The sequence below is a fragment of the Mesoplodon mirus genome, assembly GCF_964341445.2.
Source record: "Mesoplodon mirus genome assembly, chromosome: 19".
NCBI lineage: Eukaryota > Metazoa > Chordata > Mammalia > Artiodactyla > Ziphiidae > Mesoplodon > Mesoplodon mirus.
Window position 1 is genome coordinate 47503959 of NC_138995.1, and position 17668 is coordinate 47521626.

The 17668-nt window shown below is 40.0% G+C and overlaps 1 protein-coding gene across 1 annotated transcript in view; it reads left to right on the plus strand.

Annotated features, from left to right (window-relative positions):
• Positions 1-17668, plus strand: part of TDRD12 (tudor domain containing 12) — an 82660-nt gene that overhangs the window by 38368 nt on the left and 26624 nt on the right. The window contains exons 9-21 of the mRNA XM_082606252.1: positions 1567-1655; positions 3547-3623; positions 6450-6527; positions 7931-7991; positions 8340-8441; positions 10650-10835; positions 12680-12836; positions 13318-13445; positions 14822-15013; positions 15257-15385; positions 16272-16389; positions 16994-17133; positions 17267-17487. Coding sequence (XP_082462378.1) covers positions 1567-1655; positions 3547-3623; positions 6450-6527; positions 7931-7991; positions 8340-8441; positions 10650-10835; positions 12680-12836; positions 13318-13445; positions 14822-15013; positions 15257-15385; positions 16272-16389; positions 16994-17133; positions 17267-17487 — 1678 coding nt within the window. The remainder of the gene's footprint in view (positions 1-1566; positions 1656-3546; positions 3624-6449; positions 6528-7930; positions 7992-8339; positions 8442-10649; positions 10836-12679; positions 12837-13317; positions 13446-14821; positions 15014-15256; positions 15386-16271; positions 16390-16993; positions 17134-17266; positions 17488-17668) is intronic.

Sequence of the window (17668 nt, forward strand, 5' to 3'; positions counted from 1 at the left end):
AGTTTGGAATTCACCACTCCATCATAACAATAAGTAAAAAGCTAATCCAACTGAAAAATAACAACTCTTATCATATAACAATAACAACAAATAACAACAATCATCAAATGTAAGATTACAGCATTTATTTCTTCATGGAGCTTCTAAACGCTTTTCTTTTTCCTGCTTGTATTATCTATCTTTATTGACTCCTTAAGTTGTTCCAGATTCTCAGTTGTGTATTATATATCTGTATGACTTGAATCTTTTAAAATTTATTAAACGTGTATTATGACCCAGAATATGGTCTCACTTGGAAAAGGCTGTGTGTGTACTTGAAAAGAACGTATGTTCTGCTGTTGCTGGGGAGGGCGTTACATAAAGGTCAGTTGCATCATGTTGGTTGATAGTGTTGTTCAGGTCTTCTCCGTCTTTATTGATTTTTTTTGTCAACCCGTCTATCAACTACTGAAGGAGGGGTGTTGATATCTCCAACTTTGCAATTGTTTTATTTTTGTCTCCTTTCAATTCTATCAGTTTCTGTTTCATGTATTTTGAGGCTGTTACTTAGGTACATGAAAGTTTAGAACTTTTATGTCCTCTTGATGAATTGATCTGTGTCATTATTAAATGACCCTTTTATCTCAGATAATATTCTTTGATCTGAAGTCTGCTTTGTCTCAGCTGGGGCTGTCATCTGAAATATGTATAGTGGCCTTTCCATGTGGTTGCTTGGGCTTCCTCACAACGTGGCGGCTGGGGTGGCGGCTGGGTTTCAGAAGTGAGCATCAAAAAGAGCAAGTCATAAGTACGTGATGTTTTTGTGATCTAGCTTTGGAAGTCACATAACACCCCTTCCATGCTTACAAGCCCACCCACGCAGTCGGGAAAGGAGTATGAGCCCATCTCTCCATGGCAAAAGTGTTAAAGTCACATTGTAAGAATAGCATGTGTTGGGAGTCATGTTGTGACCTTTGCAAAATAGATTCTGCCAAGTTGGGAAAATAAATTATGGTTAATTTTTAGCCATTAAAGGAATTTTTTAAACATTTTTTAATAATAAGGTTGAAACAAGATTTTTAAATTTAAACCCCTCAAGTAAAGTATAACACAAAATCCTATTCCATAACCATTTTATATATTAAGGTTTTACAATAGTACTTTTTTTTAGTATAATCCTTTTTTTTTTAAAGGTTGTTTTTGGGGGGGGCTGCGTTGGGTCTTTGTTGTTCTGCGCGGGCTTTTTCTAGTTGTGGTGAGCGTGGGCTACTCTTGGTTGCGGTGAGTGGGCTTCTCATTGCGGTGGCTTCTCTTGTTGCAGAGCATGGGCTCTATGCACCCAGGCTTCAGGAGTTGTGGCTCGCGGGTCTGGAGCGCAGACTCAGTAGTTGTGGCGCATGGGCTTAGTTGCTCCGCAGCATGTGGGATCTTCCCGGACCAGGGCTCGAACCCGTGTCCCCTGCATTGGCAGGTGGATTCTTAACCGCTGCACCACCAGGGAAGCCCTAGTATAATCCTTTTTGTCCTATTTTCTATGTATTAATAACACTTTCTAAGATAATTTTTATTACTATTTGTATTTTGCAGATACAGCTATAAAGTGTAATACGGATTCATTGAGAGATTCACCCCCCAAAAAATCAGAAAAGAAACAACAGTGCATCTCCTTAAAAGATGTAAATAAGGGGCTTCCCTGGTGGCACAGTGGTTGAGAGTCCACCTGCTGATGCAGGGGACACGGGTTCTGCCCCGGTTCGGGAGGATCCCACATGCCACAGAGCAGCTGGGCCCATGAGACATGGCCGTTGAGCCTGTGCGTCCAGAGCCTGTGCTCTGCAACAGGAGAGGCCACAGCAATGAGAGGCCCGCGTACCGCAAAAAAAAAAAGAAAAAAAGATGTAAATAAAGTGGTCCTTTTAAATGTTCATTAAATACAAAGTTCATATAATGTTCACTTTAGAATATTCTCCTTTAAAATCTACTAGGAACCAAAAATATGGCTAAGATAGTTTCATTCATGAAAAAATATAAGTTTACATGTTTGCTCTGTTTCAAAAGAACAGGGTAACTCCAGCTCCTCCCTTGTCAAGTCCTTGTTCTTTTTTTTTTTTTTTTAACTTTAGTAGTGTAACACAAAAAAACTTTGTTTTGCAGTCATACAGTATGCGTTCTTGAAGCAAGGGGGATGTTCTGTTCCATATAATCCTTACTTAAGGACCTGGGTTCATCACCTAGAACATCATAATCGTAGTGGTGGGGGATGAAGGGAAAAGAGAATTATGAACCTGCTATAAAGTCCTTCTACCCAGAAGTGACACATGTCACTTCTGATCACTTCTGATATGTATCATTGGTTAAAGGAAGTCATACGATGATGTAACTGCAAAGGGTCATAGAAGTACATTCCTGCTGATTAACCAGAAGGAGAACTGGAAATAATTAATGAGCTGCAATGTTTACCGTTAACTCCCAGAGATATTACTAAGTGAAAAGAAAAAGCATGCTTTATTCTTCATGTTAAAAAACATGTTACAGGGCTTCCCTGGTGGCGCAGTGGTTGAGAGTCCGCCTGCTGATGCAGGGGACACAGGTTCGTGCCCCGGTCTGGGAAGATCCCACATGCCGTGGAGCGGCTGGGCCCGTGAGCCATGGCCGCTGAGCCTGCGCGTCCGGAGCCTGTGCTCCGCAAGGGGAGAGGCCACAACAGTGAGAGGCCCGCATACCGCAAAAAAAAAAAAGAAAAACATGTTACATGTACTGTATACTCTTGAAATGCATTGAGTATTTCTGGAAGTCCATGTTGAAAATAAGGAGATAGCTCTAGGTAGGCATAGAAAACCTGGGTGGTTTAATTTTCTTGAAAGCTTAATTTTCACTGTATATGATTTTGTATTTTATGTATTTCATACCAGATGCATGTATTATCTACTAAAAACATGTATTTAAAAACAAACAAAAATAAAAGGCATGCCCTTTGACCCTAAAACAAAGGGCAATATAAGAAATTTACCTGAATTTGCTTTCCCTTGAATAAAATGATGTAAGGATTTCCCAAAAGGAATATGTGAGTCCGGAAGAGACTTTTTAAAAATTACTTAAATTTATAAAGATTTAGTAATCATGGCTTATAAATAAAATTTCCAAGTGGGAGACACTTTTAAACTCAAATCCTTGTTCTTGGCTTACTGACCACTCTGCAAAATTGGGTATTTATTCTCATTTTAACAAGGGTATAAAAATCTGGAATTATGGGACACTCTGATAGTTAAGGTCAAGTCTAACCTGTCCCTCCAGGTCTTTTGAAAAGACAGGTGAAAGTAATTCCAGGACATTTTAAATACTGATTATATGAAAAGGCAGCTGCCTGCTATTTGGACATTTCAATCTAGTGGTTATAGCAGTGGCATAATCACCCAGCTCTCCAGTTCTTGGTCTCTTCATATCTGTGTTGCCTGAATGTTATCTGGGATGGTTGTCTATGAGAATAACTCCCATGGAATTTTGGTTCCTCAAGAATGTATATCATGTTAGCATAATTATTCTTTCTGAAAAAAATTTTTTTTACAGTGTGTTGAGTCTTCAGTTTATTGGCCAATGAAAAGAGGCATAACCATATATGCCGATGCAGATATACCAGCGGCAAGGTATGATTTGAAAACCAGTGTAATTGACTAGAGACTTAAGTATAATATTGTTTTATACAGCATTCTATAAGATTGATGATAGAAGAATATTCAATTTCAAAAAAAGAGTGGCCTTGGAAATATCGATTAAACGTGTATTAATTTAACATTAAAATGTTTGACAACTGGCTAGCAGCACAGTTGACCAAAAAGTGGTAGTGATTCTCGTCTCCTTGTTACCTTATCAGACAAAGTTGTGTCTGTAAGGCAGGTCCAGTGGCATTGCCTTGATGTAAAGGATGGGTAAATGTGGGCCAGATGGCAGTTCAAGTTGGTGGAAAGCAAAGAATGGTCTGTTACATTTTTGAAGATGAGCATCAAAGACTTTGTAACCCTGTCCTCATCAAGATCCATGTCAGTGACACTAATGAGATCACAGAAGGGATGTATTGTAATGTTATACATTTCACATACACTGTAAGATCTTAAAATGGGAAGCTTCCATTTCTCCCCTTCTGAACTTTCTGCTAGTGTAGTCATACATTTTATTTATACATTTGTTATAAATGCTGGAATCTATTATTGTTTGTATTTAAACAGTGATTTTTCTTGTAGAGGGATTTAAATAAATAATAAGAAAAATTATATATTTACCTATGTAGTTACCATCCACGCTTTCTACTTTTTATGTAGATGCAGATTTCCATCTGGTACCATTTTCCTTCTACCTGAAGGACTTCCTTTACTATTTCTTGTATTATGGGTCTGCTGGTGATTCATTCTTACAGCTTTTGTATGTCTGAAAAAATATCTTAGCTTCATTTAAAAAAAAAACAAAATCTTTGCAAGGACAGAATTTAAGGTTTAAATTTCTTTTTCCCTGAGTTTTAAAGATGTTGCTCCGCCATCTGCTTGCTCATATTGCTCCCAGTGCAAAATCTACCATCATCTTTTTTCTTTGTTCCTCTCCTGTTTGCAGCATGTCTTTTTCCTCTGCTTTTAAGATTTTCTCTTTATTGCTGGTTTGAACAATTTAATTATTGTATCACATGTCTTGGTGTAGTTTTGCTCACGTTTCTTATGCTTGGGGTTCATTAGGGTTCTTCGTTTGTAGGTTTCTGTCTTTTCATCAAATTTGGTAAGTATTCAGCTGTTATTCTACAGATATTTTTTCTGCACTCATCTCTTTCTCCTCTCCTTTTGAGACTCTTATGAGACAAATGTCCCTGAGGGTCTGTTCATTTTTTCAACCTTTTCTTCTTGCTGTTTGTCCTATTAATAATTCTGCTGATCTATGTTTAATTGACTCTTCTGTCATCTCCATTTTGCTGATAAGCCCATCCAGTGAATTTTTTATTTGATGTATTATATTTTATAATTAAATAAAATTTTTATTTATTTTTTTTCTAATCTGTATTTTTTTTGCTGAGAAGAAAGGAGAGTTCTTACCATTCTGTTCAATAGTGCTCACCTTTCCTTTTCTTATGGAGCATGGTTATAATAGCTGCTTGATAATTCACACTTCTGAGCTGTGCTGGGGTTGGCACCTGTTGATCATCTGTTCCCTCTACAGTCTACCTGGTTTTCCTGATTCTTTGTATGTCAAGTAATTTTGGATTGCATTCTGGGTACTTTTGAATATGATGATATGAGACTCTGGTTTAGAATCCTCTGGAGGATGTTGACTTTGTTGTTTGTTTTAGCAGGAGGTCATCACTTCCTTAAGGTTCAGACCTCAAACCCTGTCTCCCTTGCCGTGGGTGGTGATTGCGGCACTGTTTCTAAGTCTTGGGTACACTGCTTTGGGTCTGTTCTGAATGTGCTCAACTTGGGGTGAGCGTGGGACTTCTTTTTGCGCCCGCCACCCAGCTCTCTATCTCTTTTTTTCCCCCAGGATTTTCCTCACATTCGCCATTTTCTAGGTGCTCTCTCTCCCTGTTCCTCTGACCAGATAGATGGTTTCTTGTGGAGAAGCTACCATGCAGTTCTGTGTGACTGGGGCTGCTTGTGTAATAAAATAGCAATAGAAATAAGAGAGGAAAAAAGAGGGGGATTTTCCTTGTACAGTCTTTAGACTACTGGGTCCCTGTTTCCTGGTTCCTTAGAGGGAGGGAGAAGTTTTCTCTCAGGGTTTTAAGTGACCGCACTGCCGTTACCACTGCAGCATGCAGCTCCGTGATCCGAGCTGCCCTTGGGGCAGGGCCAGGAGAGGAAGAGAGGAGAGAAGTCAGGATTCCTTACATCCTCTGGTTTAAGGCCCTTCCCTGTTCTCTGGCCTGAAATACAGTCGGCCCTCCTTATTCACAGCTCCTGCATCCGCACTGACACAGGTCCCTCGGGTACGGAGGGCCGACTGTACTACACCATCTTATATGAGCATCCGTGGATTTCGGCATCCGCGGGGCTCCTGGAACCAGTCCCCTGTAGATAGTAAGGGATGACGGTAGGGAGTTTCTCTCAGGGTTTTTGACGTCTGCATCTTCTACGCCATTCTGCAACTCAGGCTGCCCTCAGCTCAACACCAAGGGAAAGCCAGGAAGCTCTCCATAGCTCTAGCGGCTTTTCACGTTTTGACTTCTCTCCGCAGTAGTCACGTACTTCATCCCAAGTTTCTGGTTGTAATCAGTAAGGAAGAGAGGATGTAGTGGGCTTGCTTCCTCTTGGCAGCCCAGGACCGTCAAAATGTTTTTCATACTCAAAGGACTCAGTTTCCGTTCTCACAGAATTTACTTAAGTTGATCAGCTTATTCCAGTGGAACTTCTTACATTTTCTCCCAGAACATAACGGTATTTTGAGGTTTGGGATAAATGGGTTCAGAAATTTTAATAAATGTTTTTGATTTCTAGTGCTTTATGTCGGAAGTCAAATGGGAAACCACTTAGATCGGCTGAGAAGAAAGAATACAATGAGAATGGCTGTGTGAAGTACGGATTCTTTTCTTGGCCTCAATTTTTAATTGAAATAATTGTAAGAAACATTATAAGCAGGAAGAATCTAAAATATGATTTTATTATTAATTTCAAACCTGCATTCCCATAAAGTAAATAAATATATATACACACAAGTTAGTTTTTTCTTTTCCATGTGCTAGAGTAGATTTTTCTGTTTAAAGCTTTGTTCCACTGTAAATAGTCATTCTCTACCTCCTGTTCCTGATTCTCTTGTCAAGTGAACAATTTTATGAAACAAATTATATATAGTCGATCTTTTGGAGCTGTTGATTTTATATGGGTTGGTGCTTGCTTGCTTCTCAGTTTTCTGATGTTAAATAGATCTACCACCTGCTGGAGAAACTGCTTAATTATTTGCAGTGTAGAACTACAGGGTTTTGGGAGGGGTTTTGTCCTGCCAGATTCACAAAGTATTCACTTACAAGGTGTTAACAATAGAGTGATCACTTCATTTTATACTTGTTTAATCCACAAAATATTTTCATACCAATTTTTATGATTTCTTACCCTACTAGCTTAAAAACACTCTTACATTCCAAGTAACTGTGGCTGCTCTGAAACCACCAGAGTGACAAAGTGTTTAAGACAGTTCAGAAGTGGGTAGGTTGTACTGCATCCACTAACTGGCCTGAGATGACTGGGGAGAGGGTGTTGACCCTACAGCCATTTTGGTGTCCCGACTTCCCAGAGGCCACTCTGTGGCCCTGTGATGTCCCCTTGCCCAGCAGGAGGTCCTCACCGTGTCCAGGGCCGAGGGCTCTGAAGGCCGCCATGGAGCCCATGGATCTGGGGGTGGCTGTTAATGTACCAGAGTTGACGTCCTCTTACCCAGGCATCCCTTCACCTAATACCTGAAAGTTGTGGTGCTACAACAGGTTATTTTCCTTGGCACCAAAGACCTTGCGTTATCCATACAGCTCATTTCTTTTAGCTACACGCCCTTTACTTAGAACCCACTGGTGAAATGACATCAGTTATTCTGTCAGTCTGTGGTGGGTTCCAGGGAACCTTGAAGTGATTAAAGATCGAACAGCAAAAAAGGAAGGAGGCAGTGGGTTTCTTAGAAGAAACATGAGATGATCTAGTGATCATGCAGTCTTTCTCCATGTCCAGAGCAAGTGGTCCTGGGATTGGCAGTGCTGTGTCCACAGAGCAGGGCCCGGTGGGGGAGGGAGAGGGGGCAAGCATGAGACTGGCAAGACCCCCACGGCCCCTTATGTAGCAATAGACAAGGCAAAACAGAACAAGCAGTAATGTCGCAGCCATACCTTGGGAGACAGTTCATTTTACCTCTGTCGAGGAAGAATTAGAATAATAGCTCAACTGAAGAAATATAAACACTCCTTTTTTCATCAAATTATCCTTTTATTTTACAGACTATTGCAGTTTCTAAATCCTGATCCTTTGAGAGCCAGTGGAATCTCTGATCTGCAGCAGGTATGGCAAACACCCGCAAGAGAAAGAAAGCTGTTTACTCTTTAAATCCTTCCCCTTCCTCCCTCTAGATTTGAGATATGAAGAGGAACTCCTTGCATGGAGGACTTTACCTGAAGATATCCTTTTAGAAATTATCTAATGAATTATTGCTTTAGAGACATGGCTCTTTTGGGTCATGGATAATCTTCCTTTTATTTTGGTAATTTTGGTGGGTTTTTATAAGCATATAAACTTAGGGTTTTACATTGAAACCAAACTCTTACATCTTCTTTATTTCCATAAAGTTCTTAGTATTCTGTGCTAACACCACAGGGCAGAGCCATCTAATATCTGTGTTCTTTGTTGCAGAAGCCGAAGTCGGGCTCCCGGCTGCCCTTGGTGGTTCCGCGGACCAGGGTCGAGCCCTGCTTGTCCATCAACACGGCGCCACTCTCGGCAGATCTGAAAAAGGTGACGGGGCTTAGACCAGACTTGTGAAGGAGTACTGACCTGCTCTGACGTAGAAGGATTTTTAATAAAACAGTTATAAGTTTGCATTTGTATAATATCTTTGCTTTTGAAGTTTTCTTTTAAGATTTTATTATTAATTTCTCATTTATTCTTAAAGTCCAAGTTAACTTCTTATAAGTGAATAATTCTTTTGTGGAGAAACCTAAGTGCTTTTCTGAAATAAGTTTTCAAATGCGCCTCTGAAAAGGGGCTTAGAAGGGGCACAAGTAGTCAGTGCAATTATAATGTACTTCTTAGTATTCTTTTCAGAATTGCTTTATAGGCCTGTGGTTTCACTTAGATCATCAGTTTAGATCATAAATCTTTATCTACTTCCCTCTTGATATTGAAAAAAAGTAAAAACAAAAAAACAAAAAAAACCTACAAGGATGAATAGAATGAGAGCGGAGCCTTTATTGGACAAGAAATTTCTACAGGCTTTTGGAAGACGGAAAAGAAGCAGCCGAGGATGGCTGACCAGCTGAGAGGAAGGAGTGACACGGGGAGGGCAGTGAACTCCCTACCTTGTTTCCTGAACATCTTCAGCCAGTTTCTCAGGAAGGAGATCGGAGGCTCTGTTTGGAGAAACTGAATGGCCTGTTTCTCAGGAAGGAGATTGGAAGCTCTGTTTGGAGAAACTGAATGGCCCTAGAGAATGACCTTGTGGTGATGCTGTTTTTGAATCCTCACGGTAAAAATGCATGCTCGCTGCCTGTCTCCCTGCAGTGATGTGATGCTCACACGGTGATGAGCTCTGCCCCGCCTGCGGATATAGTCGGCTTTCAGTGTCCTCGATGTGAGCAGACATCAGGGATCCTTGGACATTGGAAGAAAGCCTTAACCTAGGGAAAAAAGAAAGACCAAAACAAACTCTGAAAGAAATAAATAGTGTAAGGAGTGGAAGAAAACGTTAGAAAATAGATATCCTCAGAGATAAGAGAAGATACTGCTTGGATTTAACAATAATAATAAGGTGCTACTAAAAACAAAAGGAACAGTCAGAGATAAAAAGGGCTCTTAGAAATTAAAAATGCTATGGAAATAAAGACCAGTAGATATGAGAGGTGAAATAGAAGTTAACGGTCAGAAAGTAGAACACAAAGACAAAGAGATGGAAATGGGGGGAAAAGAGAATTTGAGGGTCAATTTGAGGTCTCATATCTGAGTGGATTTCTAGAAAGAATGACAGCAGAGGACCAAAAATTCTGAGAATAACGCCTGGACACTTTCCTTACTTAATGGATACGACTTTCTAAATTAAGAGAGTGCCGACTGGAGACCCAGCACAACCGAGGAGCGGGAGCGTAGACACGTTGCTGCGAAGCGTCTGAACTGGAGGGGTTCAGAGATCGTGAAAGCTTCCAGAGAAGAAATGCATCCCACGGCGGGGTCAGGAACCAGAATGACTTCAGAATTCTCCACAGCTCACCAGAGGAGCAGTGACTCCACAATTATCGTGAAAAGTTATTTCCAGCCTAGAGGTCTGTACTCAAACCATTACTGAAGTGTAAGGAGAGAATGAAGACATTTTCACACGTGCAAAATCTCAGATTTCCTTCCCCTGTACCCTTTGTCGAGAAGCTACCAAAATTTGTTCTCCGACAAACCAAGAAATTCAACCGAGAAAGTTGCAGCAAAAAGGGTTATGTTGCAGGGGGATCCCAGTCCCCGAGTGCAGCTGGGGTTCAGGGCCGGGGGATGAGACCTTCAGAGAGAGGACGGCGCTGACGAGTTCAGCCTGTTGGCAGATCTCATCAGTGTGGCTGGAGAACTCTACTCTGTGGAACATTTGGGAGGTTTCGATGACAGCGAATTACATAGAAAAATAAGCAAACAAAGGCAAGTTTTTAAAAAATTTTCTAAGTGGAACTGATGCACCAGCAGTTTACCAGGAGGAAGAGAAGCCACCTCTTTGCTGTGGTGAAGCATTAAGCACCTGGTGCTTCAACAGACTGCCAATTGGATCCTTTCAGTTTGGAGCCCAGAAAAGCAAGAGTCTTTTGAGCGGGAGTTTGCTGCTGGAAAAGATTCAGGGGGGACTTATTAAGTTAGGTCTTGGATAATACCAGATTAAGCAACGTATACTCGTTATTGGGGTAAGTGAGCAATGAGAAGGAGTTTATTCGTTTTCTGGGCTTTATTGTTGTTTTGGTTGTTGATGTTTTGTAGGCTCTTCAAAGAAATAAGTTTCCGGGCCCCAGCCACACTGAATCTTACTCTTGGCCTCCCATAGCACGTGGCTGTGACGTGGTGGTCATTTCTCATTGTGGAAATGACCCTTTGTTGTACCTTCCACCACTGCTTACGATTTTGCAAACAGGGGGCTGCTACAAGTCGTTACCAAGTAGAAATGGAGTAAGTTGAAGACATTTTTGTTTAACAACAAAATGGATTAAATATTTATTTTAAATTTGACACCTAACCTTTGGTAAAGTTTAAGTTACATTAAAACTGGCAGGTGGCTTCCCTGGTGGTGCAGTGGTTGAGAGTCCGCCTGCCGATGCAGGGGACACGGGTTTGTGCCCCGGTCCGGGAAGATCCCACATGCTGCGGAGCGGCTGGGCCCGTGAGCCATGGCCGCTGAGCCTGCGCGTCCAGAGCCTATGCTCCGCAACGGGAGAGGCCACGACAGTGAGAGGCCCGCGTACCGCAAAAAAAAAAAAAAAAAACTGGCAGAACAGAGACTGTCCTATGAGAAACTCTTTTCTCAACACAGTCACTGATTCTCTCACACTGATTCTTACCGAGAACCCCTAGTTGTGAGCCATCGGCTGAGTTGGGAGAGTCCTGGCTTTTAGTGATGACCGTACAGTTTATAGAATTATCTAACAGATTCGATTCACGTAATTATCATGGCAAACCCTTGAGATGGTCAGGCCATGTATTGTTTTCACTATTTTATAGATGAGAAAATTAAGCTCATGAAAAGTTACTGGTAAAAGTTCTTACCTGCTGACAAGTGTGACAAGAAGTGGGATTTGAGTTTAGGATTTCTGTCATCTTGTCCCTATTCTTTAAATTATCTTCACAGAACTCCACACTGTTTTATAATCCCACTTTATTTTTCCCACTCTTAAGAATCAGATAATAGCTGAGAAGGATGATGGAAAGGAAAGAAATTGGATGTGAGGGTCAAATGATGGTGAGGGAGTGACATCTGCTTTGCTGGGGTTTTGGCTGTTAGGTGAATTGATGTGTATGAGACCCATCTCAGATCTTCTCCCCAGATACACTACAGGTGGTTCCATCACTCATTATAAGGTGAAAAATAGCAGTACAAAAGACAATCAGAATTTCATCTTAGAAAAGATGCTAGTTTATTTTTCTGATTATGCCATGTAGTTTAATGAGTTCTCTTTGGAACTCTGTGTTGGCTATGTTATGATGTATTGACTTAATAATATTAAATGGATACATTTATATCAATCAGGTAGTAGCTGAGCCCACTGATGAGAGGCAGCTTGTGTTGAGATAGACCCCTGGCCGGGCCAGAAAGGAATGTCCAGGTCTGCCCCTTGTGTCCATTCTGCTTTTTCTGCATCTCCAGGGTCAGTCTGCATTTAGGCGTGAGCCCTGGAAGCTGGCGCTTGCCTGCGTCTGCATAAAAAAAACAGGAGACTCATTCTTATCTTCAATTAATTGAGGGCATGTGTCCAGGAAGGTGTTTGGCAGGCAGATATCGAGAGATTTCTGTGGGATAGTGGAGGGCAGGTGTCACATGGTGCAGTAGGGAACTTAATCTCCTAAGGAAGCGATGTTAACCTTTTTCAAGGCCCCTTTCAGGAGGCAGTTCATCCTTGTGCTTAGCAGCAGGAGGTCTGGAGCCAGATTGCCTGGCTTTAAATCCTGCTTCTACTGAATATTAGCTGTGCAGCCTTGGGCGACAAACTTCACCTTTCTGTCCCTTAGGCTCCTCATCTGTGAAATGAGGTAGTAATAGGTCTCACCCTGTAAGGGGACTTTAAGGACTAAATGATTTAATACTTGCGCATAGTTTAAGCCCTAGCAGAATCTGAGTCAGTGTGTCTGAATCCATTCTAATGAAATTATATTTTGACTTTTCTGACCTGCATGGCAGTGATGATAGCAAAAACTTATAGTGCTTACTGTGTACAGGGAGATGTTCTGCATGCTTTACATACACTGTCTTTGATTCTTAGCCTTTGTCCAAAATTATGTGAATTTATTTGTCTTTGCAGCCTCTGGCAGTCATCGTGTGCCCTGGATGGAAAAAGGCCCAATTAATTTTTGAATTATTGGGAGACTATAGCAGGTCCTCCAGGCCTGTTCATCCTGTGATATTAATAATCGGACTCCACGAAGATGAAGCCAAAAATATGAAGCTTCCAAGGGGGTGTAAGCATCCTTTCCAAGCTATTTGGTTTTCCCTAGAGAACACAGTGGAAGCCTGCTCAGGCAGGCCTGGGAGCCAGCACTGACACGGGGGTTGTGTGATGATCAGCCAGACCTCACTTGTCAGTTACCGATCGGTGTTGGTGGTGAAGGTTTACTCTTGGCTTACATCTGTTTTACTGAGAAAACTAAGTCTTTTCATTCATTTATCAACTATTTATTAAACATTTACTGTTTATTAGCTGTTGACTAAAACCACCCCCTGCCTTTCAGGAGCTCAAAACCTGGTGGGAACGCAGGTATTTAGTCAGACAGTACAAGGGCAGCCTGGGCAGGCCTCTTCTCACACCCACCTGAGTAAGAAACACAGGGTTTATTTCATTGAAAGGCATTTCTAGAAAGTATGTGGAATCTTAGCAAAGGAAATGTTAGAAAAACCTGTGGAAAGTCTAAGGCGTTAACTGTGTTTTCTTTTAAAATGTAGGCAATGTAATTGTTACAACACCACATAGCCTCCTGAGACTTCTCAAATATCAAAGCTTGTTATTTCTTAGACTCTGTCACCTGATTTTGGATGAGGTGGAAGTATTATTCTCTGAAGCTAATGAACAAGTAAGTATGGCATTTATTTAGATGTCATTACTAATCAGAAATATATATATTTTGTGTATATATATAAATTAAAGTCTTTTAGGAGTCAGGAAACGTGTCTAGTTGGGAAGAAGCTGGTTAATCTAAAGAATTTTTCCCTTTAACTGCTATAATTAAGAGGAGAGAATGTTTATCTGAATTTTTCACCCAATGTTAAAGTTCTCTTTGAGGAGCACAGTTTCTTTCCCAGGGAAATTTTCTAAAATCAATATTTTTCTGGTTATATAAGCAATAATTTTATTTTAGAAAATTTGAGAAATAGAGAAGAACACTTGAAAAACCCCAACATCCATAATCTTATGCTCAGAGGTAACCACTGTTACTATTTTAGAGTATTTCTTTCCTTTTTGTAATTCCTGTGTCTATTGATACATATAATTAATAATATCAGGACCTTATTTTATGTGTTAGTTTGTAACTTGCATTTCAGTGAACAGCATTGTGAGTATCGCTACTAACTGTTCTCTAGCATGATTGTTACTGGCCATGTGGTATTGAACCCTGTGGACATAACATAATTTATTTTCTGATTGTCTTATATTTGGACATTTAGCATCATTTGTATGTATGTGTGTAGCTGAAGAAACATCTTTTTGCACATGTTTTCTTAGGATAAATTCCTAGGAAGGGGATTAATGGATCAAAGGCTATTAATTCTTAAAAGGCACTTGTTGGAAGCAGTGTAACATGAAGATCAGGAGCATTCCTTTGGGAGCAGCAGTGGCCCCAGGTTCAAGCCCAGGCTTTGTTACTTACTGGCTGTCTCAGTTCTTATTTGCAAAGCTAGTATGTGGAACACTGCCTTGTTCAGTGGCACTCTGAAAGTGTAGATGGGTTTGTACTCCCTCTGGCAGTACGCCTCCACGCCACACTGCCTGCACCCCTGGCAGTAGGAGGCCCTCGTCCAGCTTTCTTTTCTAGGCTGATTGTTACACGTGGCATCTGATTTGCTTAATCTGTGTTTCCTTGATTACTTTGTTAAATTGAGCATTAATTCATACTGGCCATTTGTACCCATTCTTCTAGGAGCTGCTTGTTCATTTCCTTCACTTGTTTTCTTTCGCTGGGATCATCTTTTTCTAACTAGTTTGTAGAAGTTTTTATATAAGACTGTTCATCTTTTGTTACCTGTGTTGCCCGTATTTACCTAGATGTTTGTTTTAATTCTGTCTATACATAAACATTTTTCCTTTTTAGTTTTCTTTTTCACTTTCATGTTTAAAGACCTTTCCCACTCTGAGAACAGAAAATATACATTCCTTACCTTTTATGTTCTGTCAGACTAATTACTAGTTTCTTTTGAAATAAAAGTGAAATTAATTATGCTGATTTTTTAGTTATTTCCTATATTAGATAACTTTAAAAAAAATATTGAAGTTGAAGAAAGGGAATCTGCCCCACATCAGATTGTTGCAGTTGGAGTTCATTGGAACAGACATATAGAGCAGTTAATCAAAGAGTTCATGAACGACCCCTACATTGTGATCACAGCCATGGAGGAGGCTGCCCTCTATGGCAGAGTCCAACAGGTAAAGAGTCCTGGGTGTGTGTGGTGGGGGGTTGGTGAGCACAAGCAAGTAACCTTTATTTGTGGCTTAATATTAAAAGTTTACAGCATTAATTTCATATACAATCTGTAATTGTATATTTAAATTTATATTGCTTTTCTATACCTTCTTTTCTATTAAAATTATGACTTTGCCATAAAAAGTAAAACTGGAGCACCTTGAACATTTTTAAAAAATCCCACTGTTTCTGCATTTCATTACCAGGTAGTACATCTTTGTCTGGAATGTGAAAAGACCTCCACTTTACTCCAAACTCTTGATTTCGTTCCAAGTCAGGCACAAAAGACCTTGATCTTCACCGGTTCTGTAGCTGAAACAGAAACAGTGTGTAAGGTGAGCCCTTCCACACATGAAACGTTCTTACTGCTTGTTTAAACTGTGGTTGAATCTTGAGTCACCAGAGAATTACTTGGAGTAGTTACCTATTTGACAGGGAAATAAAGTTCAGTATCAGTCAGAATGGGCTCTGCCACAAAGCACTGGTGGCAGTAACAAAGGACAGCAGGAGGCCTGACACTGAGAGGAGGAGCCAGGCGTGTGGGAGGAGCCTTCCCATGGAAGCCAGCGGTCCACAAGGGGGACCTGGCAGAGCATGAAAAGGATCTGGTTCATGAAGAAGTGCCAACATCTTCTGAACCCTCTATTTAAGAAAATAGAGACGATAATGCTAAAATATATCATCATTTAGCCAAAAAAGCCAAATAAATTGGCTAAAGATTTATTTAATCTAATTGTATATAAATTAATGCTAAAGTGTAGAAATGTGGCCAAATACAAAAGAATCACTAGTGCACCCACCTTTAGCAAAAATGAACTAGCAGGTATAGTGAAAAACAACAGTACCCTCTTGACAATAGTACCATAAATTTCATGTATACGTATACATGTCTCTACAGATAATCTGTGTAGGTAAATATACACGCACACAAGTATATATACACGCACATATATGTATGTACACGTTATTTTAAAAGGAAGGAAAATAGTTCTAGCAAAATAATGTTTGTTTCACTGGAGCAAGTTTTTAGATATAAACCATAGAATTTTGAAAATATATTTCTTTAAATTTACAACCATTTCATTCTTAAGAATTAGTGGATCAGTGAGGTGAGACCCTCACAGATAATTTTAAATGATTTGTATAGATAATTATGGATGAAAAATTGTCTTCAAGCTTATGTTCCTGACTGTGAACTGACCCCTTTGGTTTCATCTTTAGGTAGTAGAAAGCAGTTCCATATTTTGCTTGAAAATGCATAAAGAAATGATTTTTAATTTAGAAAGTGTTTCAGAACAGTGGAAGAAGAAGTTAAGTTCTGGTTCTCACATTCTATTAGGTAAGTATTTTAATTTCTACTTGTATTTAGAGAAGGTTGAGCTAATAGGAATTATGTCTTCAATTCGTTAATTTATTTACCTCTTCTCCAAATTTCTCATCATTTCCCACATTTATTGAGAATGTATTAGTAATGTGAATTTCAAAGTGAAAATTAACCTTGACTAAGATTTTGATACTGAGGTGGAATCCAAGTGTCTCAGGTTAGTAGGTAGCGGCCGTTGGGCTAGCCGTGCTCCCTGCAGTTCCAGCTCAAGGATCACTGTCATATGTATATGCCTATGATGAAGATTGTTGTAAATGATTGTTAAATTTAATATTGGAAATATAAAAGTCAAAATGTATAAAATAAGTGGAAACCATATGGGCAGCCAAGATTCGTAATAGAGGCATTTTTCGAGTTAAAAAAGGAGACCACTTTTCTCTGGGATTTAATTACTGGGCTTTGAAATTTTGGGAAAAGAAATGGGAAGGAAGTTTCTTTGCATCTGAAAAGTAAAATGCAGTAAAGAAATATTTTGAAGTATCGTTCCTGGAATTGTTCTGTAAAGTATGTGCAGTAAAATTCCAGCTTCATTTGAAATTGTCCGAATCCTTTTCTCCAGCCTTAACAGATGATTGCATACCACTCTTGGCCATCACCGATGCCACGTGTGTGATTCACTTCAGCTTTCCTTCCTCACCAAAAATTTTTGGTCGACGCCTGTATTGCATGTCTGATCGTTTTCAGAGTTTAACTGAACAGGTTTGATTAATTTATATTATCATTTAATATTCCACTGGCATTTTGCACATAATGGCAAATTCAGAGTCCAGAAAGTTTTATCATTTAGACTGGTATGGATGATCCACTTCCTTTATTCACCCCCAATTTTAAGGGTTCTCCTACGGAACAGGGAGATAAAAAAACCAAATCTGTATTGCTGCTGACGGAGAGAAATGCCTGCCATGCAGTTGGTGTCCTGCGCTACTTGGAGCGAGCAGATACCAAGATTCCTTCAGAGCTGTACGAGTTTACTACAGGGGTTCTGGAAGCCAAAGAAGATAAAAAAGCCAGAAGGCCTCTTTGTCCGTATCTTAAGGCTTTTGGTTTTTGCAAGTAAGCCAGTCATCTTTTTTATAACTGACATGTAACATACAGTATACTGCACAGATGATAAGTTTACAGCTTGATGATTGTTATATGCGTTTGCAACCCATGTGAGCTACTGCCCAGCTCTGAGGGAGCCCCTGCAAGATCCCCTCCTGTTCCTTCCCAATTTGAAGTAACCACCCTTACT